The sequence below is a fragment of the Rhinoderma darwinii genome, chromosome 1 (assembly GCF_050947455.1).
Source record: "Rhinoderma darwinii isolate aRhiDar2 chromosome 1, aRhiDar2.hap1, whole genome shotgun sequence".
NCBI classification, from domain to species: domain Eukaryota; kingdom Metazoa; phylum Chordata; class Amphibia; order Anura; family Rhinodermatidae; genus Rhinoderma; species Rhinoderma darwinii.
Window position 1 is genome coordinate 342,891,579 of NC_134687.1, and position 17,556 is coordinate 342,909,134.

Genomic DNA, 17,556 nt, shown 5'->3' on the forward strand with positions numbered 1-17,556 from the left:
GGCCCTTAGCTACATAATAATCTTAGTTCCCAATGTTTCTTCTTATGGAATAATTTATCATGTTTCCTGATGTCTCAGAAGAATAGCCGCTTAACATTTTTATCTTGTGGTCTGGGGACATAAAGAAATTCAAATATTCTACATAATGTGTTAGAAAGGTAAATATGTATTGTGTTTAACTGCACCTTTTGACATTTAAATAATTGGATTCAGACGTTTTTAGATACCCATTCCAGCTTAGCATATAACTTTTACAGATTGTGTGCTTGTAATATTTTTTTTCTGTGTGGACACAAGCAAAAAATTCTGTTTTTAAAATGGGTCATAACAATTTTTGGCAACCTTATCCTACCTTAGTTTTAACTTTTGTAAAGACCATCTGTCACCCGTGAGCTGTTAATTTTGGGTTTTTAATAAGACACCGTATTATTCAAGAGGTAATAATGGAGGCATTTGTATCAACTAAAAGGTCCCCTCATTATCTTTTATATAAAAGAATCCCTAAACTGGCTCTGCCAATCAGAAGTGCAGATTTTGTTAATGTGACTTCTTCTTCCAGCTGCGTAGACATTTTAAAGGTGACCGTGATTTAAACTATTTGCAAGCAATAACGTGTTACAGCCCTGGTGTTGATGTAGTAAGGATACTGCTATATATCTTCTTCATTGGAATCTCCAGTTCTTTGCTACAGCATTGCTTCTTGATTCTCCTTGCCTCCCACAAACCTTTCCTTGCCCTTGAAGTTGATAGATAATCTTGTCACTGCCAGAAGGATATGTAGAGAGGTGCCATGTCTGCCACCCTTGATGGCAGTATTATTGTTTAATGATTTCCAGCTGTGCCAGGATTGATATTGACTTTAATGAGGATATAAATTACTCCTCGGGTTGGTGTTTATTGTGCCTTTTAACTTCAATACCCTGCACTTCTGCATTTGTCACGGCTGGTAAAACCATATGATACAAAGGCTTTCTATAGTTTGTGTAGCCCTTTTTCTTATTCTTCACTTGTGAGGCACTCTACAATAGGATTTTTATTGAGGCAACCACTTCTGTGCCTTATGAACTCATTGGGGCATTGGTTACAGGTATCCTCTTTTTCCTAATAATTTCTTTCTGTATTTCATAATGGTGCGGTATGAAATGCGACTTGAGTTTTTGTGTCCTTTGGCAGGTGATCCTGTTTCTGATCATGCTGATTATGAGGAAACGAGTTGGCCTAACCATTGCCTTGTTCAATGTGGCCGGGAAGGTTTTCATCCATTTACCACTGTTGGTCTTCCAGCCCTTCTGGACCTTCTTTGCTCTTCTTCTCTTCTGGGTCTACTGGGTCATGGTCTTGCTTTTTCTGGGAACGGCAGGTAAGACTTGGAATTCCAGTTCTAGTGAAGGTATTCTAGCTTAATGCATGAATTCTTTGTTGTTTTTTGAGACAAAGATGCTGTTGTTGTTGAATGTTCTAGTATTTTGTGCGTGTTAGGCCTCAAGCACACATCAGAGCTGGAGGCAGTATCGTTTTCCATATGGTGCCGCATTCTGAAGTTATTCTCCCCTTGAATCCATGCTAATAATTCTATATTAGGGCCTCTGATGCAGCATGCCACAATAAATATCCTGTCTGTCACAGTCATATGGAATCCATATAACATGGAGGTACAGCAGGGCTCCAAAGAAGTCTATAGGGGGGAGTAATAATACTTTGTAGAACAGTGTGTTACATCTAATATCTAGAATAACTGATGTGTATCGATTATGCCATAAATCTAGAGAGGAGGATGGATGGATATTCTTAAAATGCTAGCCGCTGGTACCTTCAGAGGTCTTAATACAGTATAGTGCAGCAGTGTTTGACTTTTTATCTATCTCGCAGATTTGACGTTTTGCCGCATGGACAGCGCAAGCGGAGACTAATTTTATAAAGAGGCGTTTGCTGCTCAATAAATTAGTAGCATCTTACTCCTGTAGGCTTCAGACTAAGACTGGTGTATAGAACGCCACTCTTTGTAAATCTGCTCCATTGTGGCTTAAAGAAGTCTGTGAGGGTTGCCGAGTCTTGGTAACTAGAGTTACACATGGGTTATGCATGTTGTCATGTATCATATACGCAGAATCAAGGCATTTAGGCATTACAAAGCAAGTATGTTTTGGCACCTAAGATGTTTTGATTATAATGTAGCACTCAGTCAAAAAATTTCCAGGAAAGTAATGTGGGGTTTTTTTCTGGGAACCAACAGATCAATTATTTCAGCAATAAATTTAAGCCTTTAAAATTCATAGACTCTTCAGTGTCATAGTCTATTAACCTCTTATTATAACTTCTCTCTTCAGGTGATCCATTCACTAATGAACAAGGATTTGTTGAGTTCAAGATCAATGGTCCATTGCAATACATGTGGTGGTATCATTTAGTTGGGCTCATATGGATCAGTGAATTCATTTTGGCCTGCCAGCAGATGACAATTGCAGGAGCTGTGGTTACCTATTATTTCACAAGGTAATAGGTTTTATAGATTTTTTTATTTTTATTATTGAAATGAAGATGGAGAAGGGATGTTATTAGAGTAGACTCTGTTTAATCATCAGTGTCTATGGCTATGCGTATATTTTAACCGTACTTGACGTCCCACATGTTCTGTTGGTTATTTTATAAACTTGTAATCTGCCTGCAGAAACAAGAGAGACATCCCATTTACTCCGATTCTGGCTTCAGTGAATCGACTGCTTCGTTACCATCTTGGGACAGTGGCAAAAGGAGCCTTCATTATTACTCTGGTGAAAATCCCACGAATGATCCTCATGTACATTCATAGCCAACTCAAGGGGAAGGTAAACCATATATAAGTAATGGTGTATTTATATTTAGCACATTTATTTTCTCAGCATAGCGCTTTCCGTCTTCAGAGGTTTGCATCTGATAAAATATATGCGGTCTTTTCCAGTATAATGTAATAAAATATAACATTGACTCAATGTATTACAGTATAGAAGATGCAGTTTTTTTTCTTTTTTTTAAAGGCTATGTACACTTTTGAATCCTTTTTTTTTTTTTTTAACTCATAACTTAGATGTGATCGATAACAGGTGGATCCTACGTGTTGGAGACACGCAGGACCCGCTTTCACTGAACCAGTAAGTGCTGCTGACCTAACAGATTCATGTCTCATCACACGATACAACTGCTCTGTATACAGGATACAAAGCAGCTGTATCTCAAAAGTAAAAAGAATTTTTAACAAAATGTAATTACAAACTTGTATCAATCACACTCATTTTTTTTTTTTTTTTTTATAAAAAGGTGTACATAGCCTTTAAATGTTTAAGTTAAAAAACATTGTATAGCAAAACTGGGAGTAAAACATGACCGCAATACATATCATTGAGTACAGGTATACAGAGTCCACGATTACAGTAAACCAAAGTCAGGGAGGTGACCTGTGGAGAGCAGGCCAAACGTAAGCCTTAACTAACTGCTCTACACTAATAACAATACACCACTCACACATCATGCAATCCTATGCGTCCCACATCCTGACCACTCCCTCAAGCCCTGCAAGGAACTGCAATAAATTTAAGTAGCAGTATCCAATGTCTCCTCCAGATCTTCTCAAGTTTATAGGGACCTTTCCCTAATATTATATAACATTTGATACAGAGGTATATATTTATTAATAAGCTGAACGCATCATTGGTGCCTTAGTAGCCTTCCAGTGTTCCTGTAAACCAGGTATTGAACAACACATACCTGCTAACCATTAAGGTTTCAGACCAAGATAAATTCGACTAAGTCCCTTATTAAACGTGTCCCTTAAATGGTCACAAACTACTCAACAAATTTTACTTAAATCAGTAGTATAAGTGAATTTAAGAAACTTTGTAATATAACTTATTCTAGAATAATGACTTTCTCTACTGATCAAGCTCCTTTCCCGCCCATCTCCCCTTTTATAACTGTGTCTCCTCAAGACGAGACTGATCAGGTTACATGCGGCCCATAGAAGTCTATGGAGGGGGGGGGGCCAGGAGCAGAGAGAGAGACGCACACACATGCTGTAGCAGCTTTCTATTAAGTGTAATATCTCAGCCCAGTGTTGGATTACCAGCTACACTGCTCATTACGGCTGTATGATTTTCCCCATGCTGCTGCAGGTTCTATATATATATATATATATATATATATATATATTATATATATATATAATATAGATCGGAAATCCGGATTCTCCACTTCTCTGTGTGCAGTGTATGGCGGACATGATAGCCATTAGCCTTCACCCACCAGCTCGGAGACCATTGAGAATTAGAGAAAGCGCCTGCAGAGGGGAAAACTGCTAAAAAAAATAAAATGCAGCAGTCATATAATGGCCAGAAATAGTGTTATTCCTCATGTACACACATATGACAGCTTATTCTGAAAAGTTAGGTACACTTTAAGCGTGGTGTTTCTCTATTCGGCTAGGACTATCTGTCCATTGAGTCACTTGAAAATCTCTTTGACTTTCTCTTGAAAATTGCTCCAGTCAAGCAGATCACACTGGACTTCTTTTTATTAATCGCTACTTAATAGGATTTCTGAGTGGTTTAAAAAAGTAGTAGCTACTATTTTCTTTCCATAGAGAAATATAAAATTTGCTTGAAAATCTCAGTTCTGATTCCTCTGTGGGGAAAAAAGTCTTACTACAAACAGTATGTGTGTAGCCATGCGAGTGGATCTCAATATTTGAAATGTTCTAAGGGGCTGTTTAATGACAAATGGTAGTCCTATGAAGTGCCAGACTAGGGTGAGTTCTGTAAGGGGCTTGGAAATATTTTTGCTATTTTCAGTACCCCAAGAAGAAGTTATAGCCAATAAACGGTTTACATTGTCATGAGGCTTTCCAGTCTCCTATGAATGGAGTGCAAATTTGATCTTGATTTAACTGATAAATCAGCATCTATTGGTCTCTCATTACAATGTGCGATTATATAATGATGATTGTTATAAATCACAACATTTTGTGCCGTCAGTAAAAATTCTTCTGCACCAATTATTGAATAATAATTTGTCATTTCAATTCCATTCTTTGGGCCTGTCAACATATGCATTGGGCTTCAATTTGGCTTTCCATTCGTCTGTTTCGGCAGAGGAACAGCTGAACGGAAAGATGGAAAGTATCATTTCAGTTTGCATTACCATTTCGATGGTATTTTTTTGTTTTCAGTATGTCAGTTTGCCACCGTTCCATGAAAAAAACGGAGACCTGGCGGAGCGGAGGCAAACAAACAAAAAAAATACTGTTAAAATCAATGGAAACAGAAACTATACTTTCTGTTCATCTTTTCCTCTGACGAAACTGATGACCGGAAAGCCAAACGGAAACCCAACGCTGCTGTGAACAGACCCTCACTCTCTCTTTATGGTTTGCGTAATATAAGCTCTGCTTTCGCGACAACCTATGTATATTGTACAAAACGTCACCAGTCAAAGTGGCAAAGCAAACTACACTTTTGACAAATTTTTTCGCTCTTGTCAAAGTGCTAATGTCCAGGGATTTTTTTCCCCCCCAGAACTACACTGTTGAACTAATGTTTATTTTTTTTCTCCTTTATCTTAAAAAAACAAAACTGCATTTCAGATCTGATCTGAGCGTTATGTGACCACATGAATCGCAATATATATTGTTGTTTTTCTAGGAGAATGCATGTGCCCGCTGTATGTTAAAATCCTGTATCTGCTGCCTCTGGTGTCTAGAAAAGTGCCTCTCATATCTAAATCAGGTGAGAACCATAATTATTACTCTGCAAATGACATGTAATATACTTTTTGTCTTTGCAGTATAGCAAAGTATGTCCAGCACCAGATTCTATATATATATATATATATATATATATATATATATGGCCTCATGCACACACAAGATGTGCATTGACTTCAAAGAGCCCATACTGCAATTGAGGTCCGTAAAATGACATGTCCTATTTTTTTTTTGCGCTCTGGTCAATGCACGAACTGTGTAAACCACGGTCGTGTGCATTGCCCCATGGGATAGAATGGGTTTTATACTATTCACAATTGCAGCCCCACAATTGCGGATAGTATGTGGCCAAAAATGCACGGTCGTGTACATGAGAAAAAGAGTATAGATCATGGGAAGGGGATTACTTCCACTCTTATGGATGGTTTATGATTTAGTCGCCAGAAGATGTTGTGTAAAGAAAGTAACATATGGACTCTAAAATTTTACTGTAAGGGCAATGGCTAAGGTAATAAAGTTTTATCCAGACACTTGGTTCACTTTATAAAATTTATTTTGTTGAGTTTTACAGAAATCTTAAAATGTTTTACCACTTCTAGTATAAGACAAAAATATTTCTTTCAAATGTTCTTTGATTCTTTGTAAAAGCGCACTATTTTAACAGACCGGGTTTTACAAAATGTCATTTAAACAAAAGAAAAAGAATACTTGAAAAAAATATATATATATTTATTAGGGCGTCCTTATTTAATAGAGGGGAGTCCGTCACTCATAACATCCAACATCCATCAATTGGCCTGGCACTAAGCAATTAATCGAAATCGAAATTCAGCGCAATTAATCAACGTCCTCTTTTCTCCCAGTTTAAACTCTATCTGCATCGTTAGGATGCAGATAAAGTTGAATCCAATGGTAGAGCAGGGAGCCGTAAGGTCCCTGCTCTACCATTCGCTATGTATGGCTGGACGCGAGGCAGTGACCTCATCGCGCCTGTCTGCACGGAGCAGAGTGATCTCCTCCACTCGTCATTGGAACGGGGTTAGGTGAGTATGTATATTATTATTTTTATCAGGCACTATTGGGGCAGCTGTGGGGGCATTATACACAGTGTGGGCAGCTATGGGGAACTTTATACTGTGTGGGGTGCAGCTATGGGGGCAGTTATGGCGGCATTGTACTGTGAGGGCAGCTATAGGGGCATTCTACTATGTAGAGGGCAATTATTGGGGGGTATTATACGGTGTGGCAGCTATGGTTGGCATTCTACTGTGTGGAAGCAGTGTCAGGGGGTATATTCTATACAGTAGTAATACAGCAGACCCGGGATGAATATTAATTCAATGGCGTGGTATGCAGAAAGGGGTGTGGCCTAAATATTCGTTGATTAATTGTACATGTAATCCCGATTACGATTATTGGTGATTTTGATTTAGGTCACAATTGCCCAGCCCTACTTGGCACCATGTAATGTTTAATTTCCCTCTGCTTATGAATATTAAGGATTACTGAGTGTGCTGTGTAGTCCTTGATTTGATATTTATCCACCAGCTACTGATTGACCGCATCTCCATACTATGCATAGGGAGAAAGATGCCAATCAGTATCGAGTGGGCTGGGTAGCCATAGTTCATAATTACGGGCTATTTTATGCTGCCTTCAGGTAGGGAAGCATAAACCTGGTGACAGATTCCATTTAGAAAAAGTACACACCATGAATATTTTCCTGAGGCAAATCTGCAGTGTACTACAGTATCGGCAAAGTAAATGAGATTTCAATTAATCTTATCTACACGTTGCAGAATTTTTCCACACGTAAATTGACCTGCGGTACGTATTTCACCTGCAAAATTACCTTCCTTTACCTACGGTTCTGATGTCTATTTTCTGCACCAAATTCTGCAACGTGTGCATTTAGCCTAAAGGGGTTAAATACGTATAAATGTATTTCATTCAAACAAAGTGCATATTATTATAGAGTCTGGTCACATCTGCCGAGTAGGTATTACTTTGTTCTCTACAATCCTTTTTTTTTTTTTTAGAAGACCACACATGCATGGTAAGGACAAGGTATCAAGCAAAATTCAATATTAGGAGAATGCTATCCCAAAGAAACTGCCATTTATTCGTTTTTCTCTATGCTAGAAATGATGGAACCTCTATATATATTTCCTATGTTTTGCTTTTATGCATGATGAACATTTTTATGATTTCTTCATTTTCTAGAATGCATATACAGCCACTGCCATCAACAGCACAAACTTCTGCACTTCTGCAAAAGATGCCCTTGTTATTCTTGTGGAAAATGCTTTGAGGGTTGCTACCATCAACACGGTGGGAGATTTTGTACTCTTCCTTGGAAAGGTAACTGTGTAGTATGCCCAGCGAGAGATTTATGTGTGATATACTGTGTACAGTATGTGCGTATATACTGTATCTGATGTGTGTATACAGTAAAAATAGTGCTAGACTATTCGATGCTGGATGAAAGGAAATTTACGAAGTGTGTGTGTGTGTGTGTGTGTGTGTGTGTTAGTTATATTATTATTAAAACTGGAAATATAGGCTGAAAGTCTCTTTTGGTTAACCCCTTTCCGCCGGATCACGTACAGTAACGTCATTAAAACTGGTGTCTTACCGCATTTTCACGTTACTGTAAGTCATGGAGATGAAGCTGGCTCAGAAGCTGAGCCAGCGACATCACCGCCGGGTGACAGCTGTATGTTACAGCTGGCACCCTGAGGTATCGGGCAGATCACAGCATGTGAGGAGTTTATAGCCACCGGCACCCCAGCAACGTGATCGCTGGGTTTCCGGTGGCTGCAAAGGCGATCGGAGGGCTAATTCATACCTCCCGATCAGCCTGTAACGGAATCCTCCTATGCCCCGTCGTCGGCGGGGCCCAGGAGGCTTCCGGTACCATCAGCAAGATGGCGCCGCCTCAGCTTCCGGCTCAGAAGCTGAGCCGGCGTCATCAGCAGTGGATGTCCGCTGTATGTTACAGCGGACACCCCGATCTATCGCCAGGAACCGGAGCTAGCTCCGATTCCTGGCATTAACCCCTTCGATGCAGCGATCCATTGTGATCGCTGCATCCTAGAGGTTTGTAGAAAATCGGCAGCCTTGCCATGCAATGGCAAGGTTGGCGACTGTTACTATGGCAACAGGAGCCCTAACAATGGACTCCTGTCTGCCATTGCGTAAGCTGATTAGGCCCCGCCCAGAGGGGGAGCCTGATCGGCTTGCTGTCAGTGAACAACTGACAGTTCCAATACATTGCACTACATAGGTAGTGCAATGTATTAGAACATCAAACAAACAGTTGTACATTCAAATCCCCTAGTGGGACTAAAGAAAAGTGTAAAAATAAAAGTTGTAAAACATACAATAAAAGTTTCAAGTAATAAAATAAAACACAATCGCCCTTTTTCACTTATCAAGTCATTTATTATAGAAAAAAATAATAAAGCCATACATATTTAGTATCGCTGTGACCGTAACGACCTGAACTATAAAAATATTATGTTATTTATCCAGCGCGGTGAACGCCGTAAAAAAAAAACCTCACAAACTCTGCCATAATTACTGTTTTTTTGGTCACTGTCTTCCAAAAATTGAAATAATAAGTGATCAAAAAGTCGCGTGTATCCAAAAATGGTACCGATAAAATCTATACCTCGTCTCGCAAAAAAGAAGCCATCACACAGCTCCATCGATGAAAATATGTAAAAGTTATGGCTCTCACAACATTCTCTTTCCAAAAGTAATTTTATTGTGCAAAAAGTTATAAAAAAAGTTCTAGAAATTTGGTATCGCCGGAATCGTACTGACCCGCAGAATAAAGGTAACATGTAATTTATAACGCATGGTGGATGCTGTATAAAAAAAAATAACTAAAAAACTATGGCAGAATTGCTGTTTTTTTTTGTCACCTTGCCTCCCAAAAAAAGGATAACAAGTGATCAAAAAGTCGCATGTACCCCAATATGTACCAATAAAAGATACAGCTCGTCCTGTAAAAAAAGAGCCCTCATACCACTACGTCTATGAAAAAATAAAATAAGTTAAGGCTCCAATAATTCAGGAAAGAAAAATATCCAGTTGTGAAGACCCGAGGGGAACATTTCTTCTGTTTTAAAAGGCGATGTATCAAGGCACTAAAATTAGGGAACCAGGAAGGGGAGGGCCCAAACATATCTGCTGGAAGCGACGGTGACCGTATTATGCCAGGACAACACTTTCCCGGCAAAATTCCCCAAACTGCAAAGGTGCGGAGTGTGGACCAAAAGGGGGATAAGGAAGGACATTTATCAGTGCGACACCGGCCTGTGCAGAAAGGATAGATCACAGCGTAATACACATCTATGGATCATTTTATTATTTTTTTTACCATATTATTATACCACCTGACTATGCCCCTGATGTACTCTGCCCAGCTCAGATATGCCCCACATTATAAACGGAAACCGTGATACTCCAAACAATACTATTACCCAGCAAATTCCTCGCTCCAAAACCCAAATGGCGCTCCCACCCATCTGAGCCCTACAGTGTGCTCAAACAGCAGTTTACTTCCACATATATGGCATCACCATACCCGGGAGAACCCTTTTAACAATTTTTGGGTGTGTGTCCCCAGTGGCACAAGCTGGGCACGACATATTTGACACTGAATTGGCATATCTAGGGAAAATTTTTAATTTGTACCTTCCGCAGTGCAATCATTTATGGAAAAGACACGTGGGGTGAAAATGCTCACTACACCCCTTAATAAATGCCTTGAGGGGTGCAGTTTCCAAAATGGGGTCACTTCTCAGGGGTTTCTTTTATTATTTCACATCAAAGCCTCTGCAATTGTGAACCAATACTTTATATGTCGCCAAATTAGGCCTCAATTTTACATGGTACTCTTTCACTCCTGAGCCCTGTCGAATGTCCAGGCAAAAGATTAGGGCCACATGTAGGGTGATTCTAAAACAGGGAAACACCGCATAATAATTGAGAGCTGTCTTGTTATGGTGGCACAAGCTGGGCACCACATATTGGCGTATCTAAGGAAAAATTCCCATTTTCATTCTCCCACATCGTGTGCACACGAATTTCTGCAAAACACCTGTGGAGTTAACATGCTCACTACACCCCTAGGTGAATACCTTGAGGGTGTTGTTTCCAAAATGGGGTCACTTCTGGGGGGGATCCACTGTTTTGGTCCCACAGGGACTTTGCAAATGCAACATAGCGCCCAGAAACCAAATGCAGCAAAATCTGTACACCAAAAGCAAATGGCGCTCCCTCCCTTCTGAGCCCTGCCGTGTGCCCAAACAGCATTTTATGACCACGTGTGGGGTATTGCCGTACTCCAGAGAAGTTGCTTTACAAACGTTGGGGTTCTTTTTTTCCTTTATTTGTTGAGAAAATTTAAAATTTGGAGCTAAAGCTACGTCTTATTGAAGAAAAAGGATTTTTTTTATTTTCACTGCCCAATTCTAATAAAATCTATGAAACACATGTGGGGGCAAAATGCTCACTACACCCCTAGATGGATTCCTCAAGGGGTGTAGTTTTCTCAATGGAGTCACTTTTTTGGCGTTTTCACTGTTTTGGTACCTCAGGGGCTTTGCAAATGCGACATGGCCTGCGCAAACCATTCCTGCTAAATTTGAGCTCCAAAAGCCAAATAGCGCTCTTTCCCTTCTAAGCTCCGCCGTGTGTCCAAACATCCGTTTATAACCACATGTGGGGTATTGTTTTACTCGGGAGAAATTGCTTTACAAATGTTGTGGTGCTTTTTCTCCTTTAGTCCTCGTGGAAATTAGAAAAAATTAGCTGAACCTACATTATCTTTGAAAGAATGACGATTTTTATTTTCACGGCCTACTTCCAATAATTTCTGCAAAAAACCTGCGGGGTCAAAATTCTCACTATACCCCTAGATAATTTCCTCAAGGGGTGTAGTTTCCCAAATGGGGTCACTTTTGGTGGATTTCCACTCTTTTGGCACCGAAAGAGCCCTTGAAACCTGACATGGTGCCTAAAATATTTTCTAATAAAAAGGAGGCCCAAAATCCACTATGTGCTCCTTTGCTTCTGAGGCCGGTGCTTCAGTCCATTACCGCACTAGGGCCACATGTGGGATATTTCTAAAAACTGCAGAATCTGGGCAATAAATATTGAGTTGCGTTTCTCTGGTAAAAACTTCTGTGTTACAAAAAAAATAGATTAAAAATGAATTTCTGCAAAAAAATTTGAAAATTTCACCTCTACGTTGCTTTAATTCCTGTGAAACGTTTAAAGGGTTAAGAAACTTTCTAAATGCTGTTTTGAATACTTTGAGGGGTGAAGATTTTAAAATGGGGTGACTTTTTGGCGGTTTCTAATATATAAGGCCCTAAAAGCCGCTTCACAACTGAACTGGCCCCTGTAAAAATAGCCTTTTGAAATTTTCTTTAAAATGTGAGAAATTGCTGCTAAAGTTCTAAGCCTTGTAACGTCATAGAAAAATAAAAGGACGTTCAAAAAACGATGCCAATCTAAAGTAGACATATGGGGGATGTTAATTAGCAACAATTTTGTGTGGTATAACTGCCTGTCTTACAAGCAGATACATTTACATTTAGAAAAATGCTAATTTTTGCAATTTTTCACAAAATTTTGGTGTTTTTCACTGGTAAATATTGAATTTATCGACCACATTTTTCCACTATCATAAAGTCCAATGTGTCACGAGAAAACAATCTCAGAATCTCTTTGATAGGTAAAAGCGTTCCAGAGTTATTACCACATAAAGTGAAATATGTCAGATTTGAAAAAATGGGTCTGGTCCTGAAGGCCAAAATGAGCTTGGTCCTGAAGGGGTTAAGGTGATAAGGAGATGGCAGATGGCAGATGTGGTAGTTATACAAGTCTACCATCAACTATATCCACTGATATTTTTTTTTTTTATAATTGTATGTTTTTTATTTTCATTTATCATAACATAAATATACAAAACCGTAGTAAATTCAGACAAGTAGATACATCTTATTCGAATAAAGGCGACAACATTTTGCATAGTATATTGGTCATTTTTACAGACGTCAACATCTTATTACCCCAGTGTAGCATATGGATTCCATATGCGGATTGCCCTCTATCCGTTTATATATCCGAGAAACATTAAAGAGGTTATTGTCTGTTCTGAGTATGGAATAAAGGATATGAAGTTTTATCTCGTTCCTCAATTCACAATTGTATCTCTCGCCTACACAAAATAAAGATTAATTCCAACAATACTAACACGACAATCGACAGACACATTAGGATAGGGAAGGGATAAGGTAAGAATTGTAGCTTTAGGAGATATCTTAATCTCTATATTAAACCTGGATGTACTTTAAGAACAGTGGTCTCTCTCTCTCATGGAGGTCTAGAGGAGTCGTACATGTCCCAAAACCTCCACACACTTGTAAAGCGGTCTACGCAATTATTCAGTGAGGCCGTCAATGATTCCAATCTCTTGACCTCCTTTATTCTGTTGTAAAGGGCCTCTAGCGTAGGAGGCGTTTTACGTTTCCAATTGGCCGCAATAAGACATTTCGCTGCTGTCAGTATATGTAGAAGTAACCGGGACTGAACTTTCCCCCAACCCTTCGGAGGCACATTTAAAAGATAAGTCAATGCTTGGTTCGCAGGTCTATTCCCAAATACTTTTTGAATGAGATTTTCTACTTCCCCCCCAAAAGGGTCGCACTAGTTTGCAGTCCCAAAAAATATGAGGAAGTGTCCCCACGTCGCTGTGGCATCTCCAGCACCTATCCGATACCAACGGGTAAATGCGATGGAGGAATTCCGGGGTGTGATACCAATGCATTAGAATTTTATACTGGTTTTCCTTATAAGCCGCACATAAAGATGACTTCGCTGCCAGGGACCAGATGATTTGCCACAGCGACCTGGGTATCTCCCTACCCAAATATGCCTCCCACCTGGCCATATATCTATGTCTGGCTGGCTCTTGAAGGGGGGAGTCGGCCAGTATAGCATACATCTCCGATATTAACCCTCTAGTTGAAACAGTTGTTTTGCAGAGCCTTTCAAAGGCTGTGGGCTTAGAGAAACCCTGTTCTGTTCGTATAGAGCTAGCAAAGTGTGTGATTTGAATGTAACTGTAGTATGAGTTGTTGGGCAAATTGTATTTAGCTTGCAACGTTGAAAACGGTAAAATTGTGCGTTGACAAGGGTCTACTATATCAGCAAAGTAAAATAATCCTGCTCTCGACCATGGCTGTGACATCTTTGTAGTGAGGCTCTCTGGTAGGGAGGGATTATATAGGAAAGGTGTCATTAGAGACTTTAAGGAAGATAATGCATATTTCGCCTTCGATAACCTCCAGATATTCCTAGTGAATGTCATTGTGTGTAGGAGGGGGGTCGCTAAAGTGTCCGTCGTCCCCGACCATAATAATGCATTTGGGTGTGTAGGTGCTATCCACAGTTTCTCAATCTCAGTCCATTTATTATATGCCCTTAGAGAGGTCCAACATGGTATCCTTCTCAAATGTACCGCTAAATAGTACCGTTAAACGTCTGGAACCGCCAATCCACCTGCCACCACCGACGTAAGCATGACTGATACTGGGATTCTATGTCTTTTACCCGCCCAAATGTATTTCAGTAGTGTTGTTTGAAATCTGCAGATGTCTTTTCGTGGTATAGGGACCGGGAGGGTTTCCAGAAGGTATAAGTATTTTGGTAGGATATTCATTTTAACCGCCGATATCCTGCCAAAAAACGACAGGGGTAGGACAGACCATCTAGCTATGAGTTTGCTTATATCCTGAAAGAAGGGGACATAATTATGTTTGTAGAGGGAGGTATATGAGCTAGAGATCTGAGTGCCCAAGTATTTTATTGTATCTGTCTTCCAAGTATATTTAAAGGAAGACTGCAGGGTTGTTATGAGCGCTGGGGCTAGATTGATCGGCAAGGCTTCTGTTTTAGAGTTGTTAATTTTATAACCTGAGTATCGACTATATTCCTTCAGAACCAAGTGCAGATTAGGCAGGGATATTTGCGGATTGCGTAGAGTCAGGAGAACATCATCCGCGAAGAGGGATATCTTAAATTCCCTGTCTCTTACCATGATACCCTGTATGTCTGGATTTTTCCTGATATATGAAGCCAGTGGCTCTACGCAAAGTACAAAAAGGAGGGGAGAGAGCGGGCAGCCCTGGCGGGTACCATTGAATATAGAAAAGGTTTGGGATGTAGCATGTGGCAATTTTACCGCCGCGTTTGGAGAAGAGTATAGTGCTCGTATCGCTTGGAGGAAAGGGCCAGAAATGCCTATTGTCTCTAGGGTGGCGAAGAGGAAGGACCAATCTAATCGGTCAAAAGCTTTCTCAGCATCTAAGCTCAGGAGTAAGCCCGATGTTTCTGTTTGATTAACCACATCTATCAGGTCTATAGTTCTTCTAGTATTATCCCCTGCCTGTCTATGCATGACAAATCCCACCTGGTCTTTGTGGACTAGCCCAGGTAGAAGGGAACTCAGTCTATTGGCTAAAATCTTAGTAAATATTTTTAAATCCGCGTTCAGCAGCGATATCGGTCTATAGTTAGAGCAATCAGTATGATCCTTTTCTGGTTTGGGAATAACCGTAATAAAAGAGTGGAGCATTGAGGGAGGTATCTGTTCCCCCATCAGGAAAGAGTTAGAGATCTATCATGTGTGGAGTTAGTGAGTCCTGAAAAATTTTGTAATGAAGATAAGAGAAACCATCAGGCCCTGGTGATTTGCCGCTAGGGAGCTCCTTGATCGTATCTTGCATTTCTTCTAACGAAATGGGTGCATTAAGCATGTTAATGTCTGATGCTGTGAGAGTAGGTAGAGAGCTGGGTTTTAAATATTCCAAGAGACATTGGGTTCGGGTTGTGGGATCCGTAGGGAGTTGGGACGGTAGTGAATATAGCTTTGTATAATATTGGTGGAATAGGTCAGCCTGTTGTTTAGGGTCAAAGAGTAACTGTCCTTGTGAGTTTTTAAGTACCGCTGGGGTCGAATTTAATTGTTTAGTACGTAACTGTGCTGCTAATAGTGAGTGTGCCTTGTTTCCCCGTTCGTAATATTTCTGCTTAGTATATAATAATAACCGTTCCACCTTGGCTATGGAGAGATCTTTCAATTTTCCTCGCGTCTCAATAATGCGACGGAGAGTAACTGTAGAAGGCGATATAGCCATTTTACGCTCCAGGGAAGCAAGTGTCACTGTCAAATCTTTCTGCTGTTGTTTTGTGTCTCGCTTAATACGTGAAGAAATAGAGATACAGTGCCCCCGAAGAACTGCTTTATGAGCTTCCCATATTGTAGATAGCGTAGGGACTGAGTTTTTTTTAAGGATGAAATATGTGTCAATGTGATTCTTAAGAGCCTCTCGGTGTATCAGATTTTTAATCAGCCTTTCGTTTAGTCTCCAGTGGCATTGTCTTGTAGTCCGCAAGTCCGAACTGAGGTCAAGCATGATCGGTGCGTGGTCCGACCACGTGATAGGGCCAATATCTGTCGAGGACGTAGAGCGTAAGCCCGGTACATTACCTAAAAAGAGGTCTATCCTTGTATGAGTGTTGTGTGGGTGGGAGTAAAAAGTGTATTGTTTAGCCGAAGGATTAGTTACCCTCCACAGGTCATAGAGATTATGTTTACGGATCAGTCGACGAAAGGCTAGGGTATGTCTGCGTAAGTTTGCTGGTGGTGTGGGTACAGTGAGGGACTGTCTATCCCTTATGTCCGATACTGGAAGGTTAAAGTCTCCCCCTATGAAAAGAGTGTTAGGCGGAAGACGTGCGAATTTTGCAAACACTTTCTCTAGGAAAGGGACCTGCAGGGTATTTGGTGCATAAATATTACATAACGTAAGTGGGACTCCTCTCAATGTCCCTACCAGGATAACATATCGCCCCATTGGGTCCATAATGGACTTACTAACTTGCAGGGGGTATCCACTGATATTGACAATGTAATTCCTCCCTTCCACTTTTTGTTGCCAATTCCCTTGTAGCAAGCTTCCAGCATTAGAACAAAGGCTTTTATTATCTGCTCACTAGGTGTATTATGATTCCTTAGCATTATGTCGTCTAATAATATTTTCGTGATCACATCTATTCCTTAGACTGATGCCGGGGGAGAAAAAAGTATTTGTAAAATTGCTGGAGGACAAATCACAAAGTAGTAAAGACACTGAGCACGTTAATAGATTATTATTACTCCCCAATGAACTATGCTTAGAATGGACTGCTACTTGTAAAGGCTATGGTTATTGCAGTGAGATTGGATGTGGGGCCCAATATTCCAACATAAATTGCCTCAAAATACCATAATATTAATAACCAGTATGATCAAAATCTGCTCATCCTCTATCTGCAATTGCACAGTCCTGGAGACAAACATGTAACACTCATGCTAGACAATCTAATAAGCATCTTATGGTGATGTTCGCTTGTGTTATCAACTTTAGAAAGCTATTTTCATTCATTTTATATATCTACTCCCCAAGTGTGTCACATAACTCCTTATAATGTGGTGATAGAGCCTCTTTAAGTGCCCTATATTGAACATGATGTGATCGGCGCTGTAATGTAGATTACAGCAGTGTTTTTTATTTAGAAAAACGATCATTTTTGACGGAGTTATGACCTATATTAGCTTTATGTTAATGAGTTTCTTAATGAACAACTCGGCGTGTTTTACTTTTTGACCAAGTGGGCGTTGTGGAGAGAAGTGTATGACGCTGACCAATCAGCGACCAATCCGCGTCATACACTTCTCCCCATAGAGTTACAGAGCACATAGC

At 40.1% G+C, this 17,556-nt stretch overlaps 1 protein-coding gene across 1 annotated transcript in view; it reads left to right on the forward strand.

Moving 5' to 3' along the window:
- Positions 1–17,556, forward strand: part of SLC44A1 (solute carrier family 44 member 1) — a 126,167-nt gene that overhangs the window by 83,372 nt on the left and 25,239 nt on the right. Inside the window, exons 9-13 of the mRNA XM_075826032.1 lie at positions 1,174–1,360; positions 2,328–2,493; positions 2,669–2,825; positions 5,670–5,753; positions 7,955–8,092. Coding sequence (XP_075682147.1) covers positions 1,174–1,360; positions 2,328–2,493; positions 2,669–2,825; positions 5,670–5,753; positions 7,955–8,092 — 732 coding nt within the window. The remainder of the gene's footprint in view (positions 1–1,173; positions 1,361–2,327; positions 2,494–2,668; positions 2,826–5,669; positions 5,754–7,954; positions 8,093–17,556) is intronic.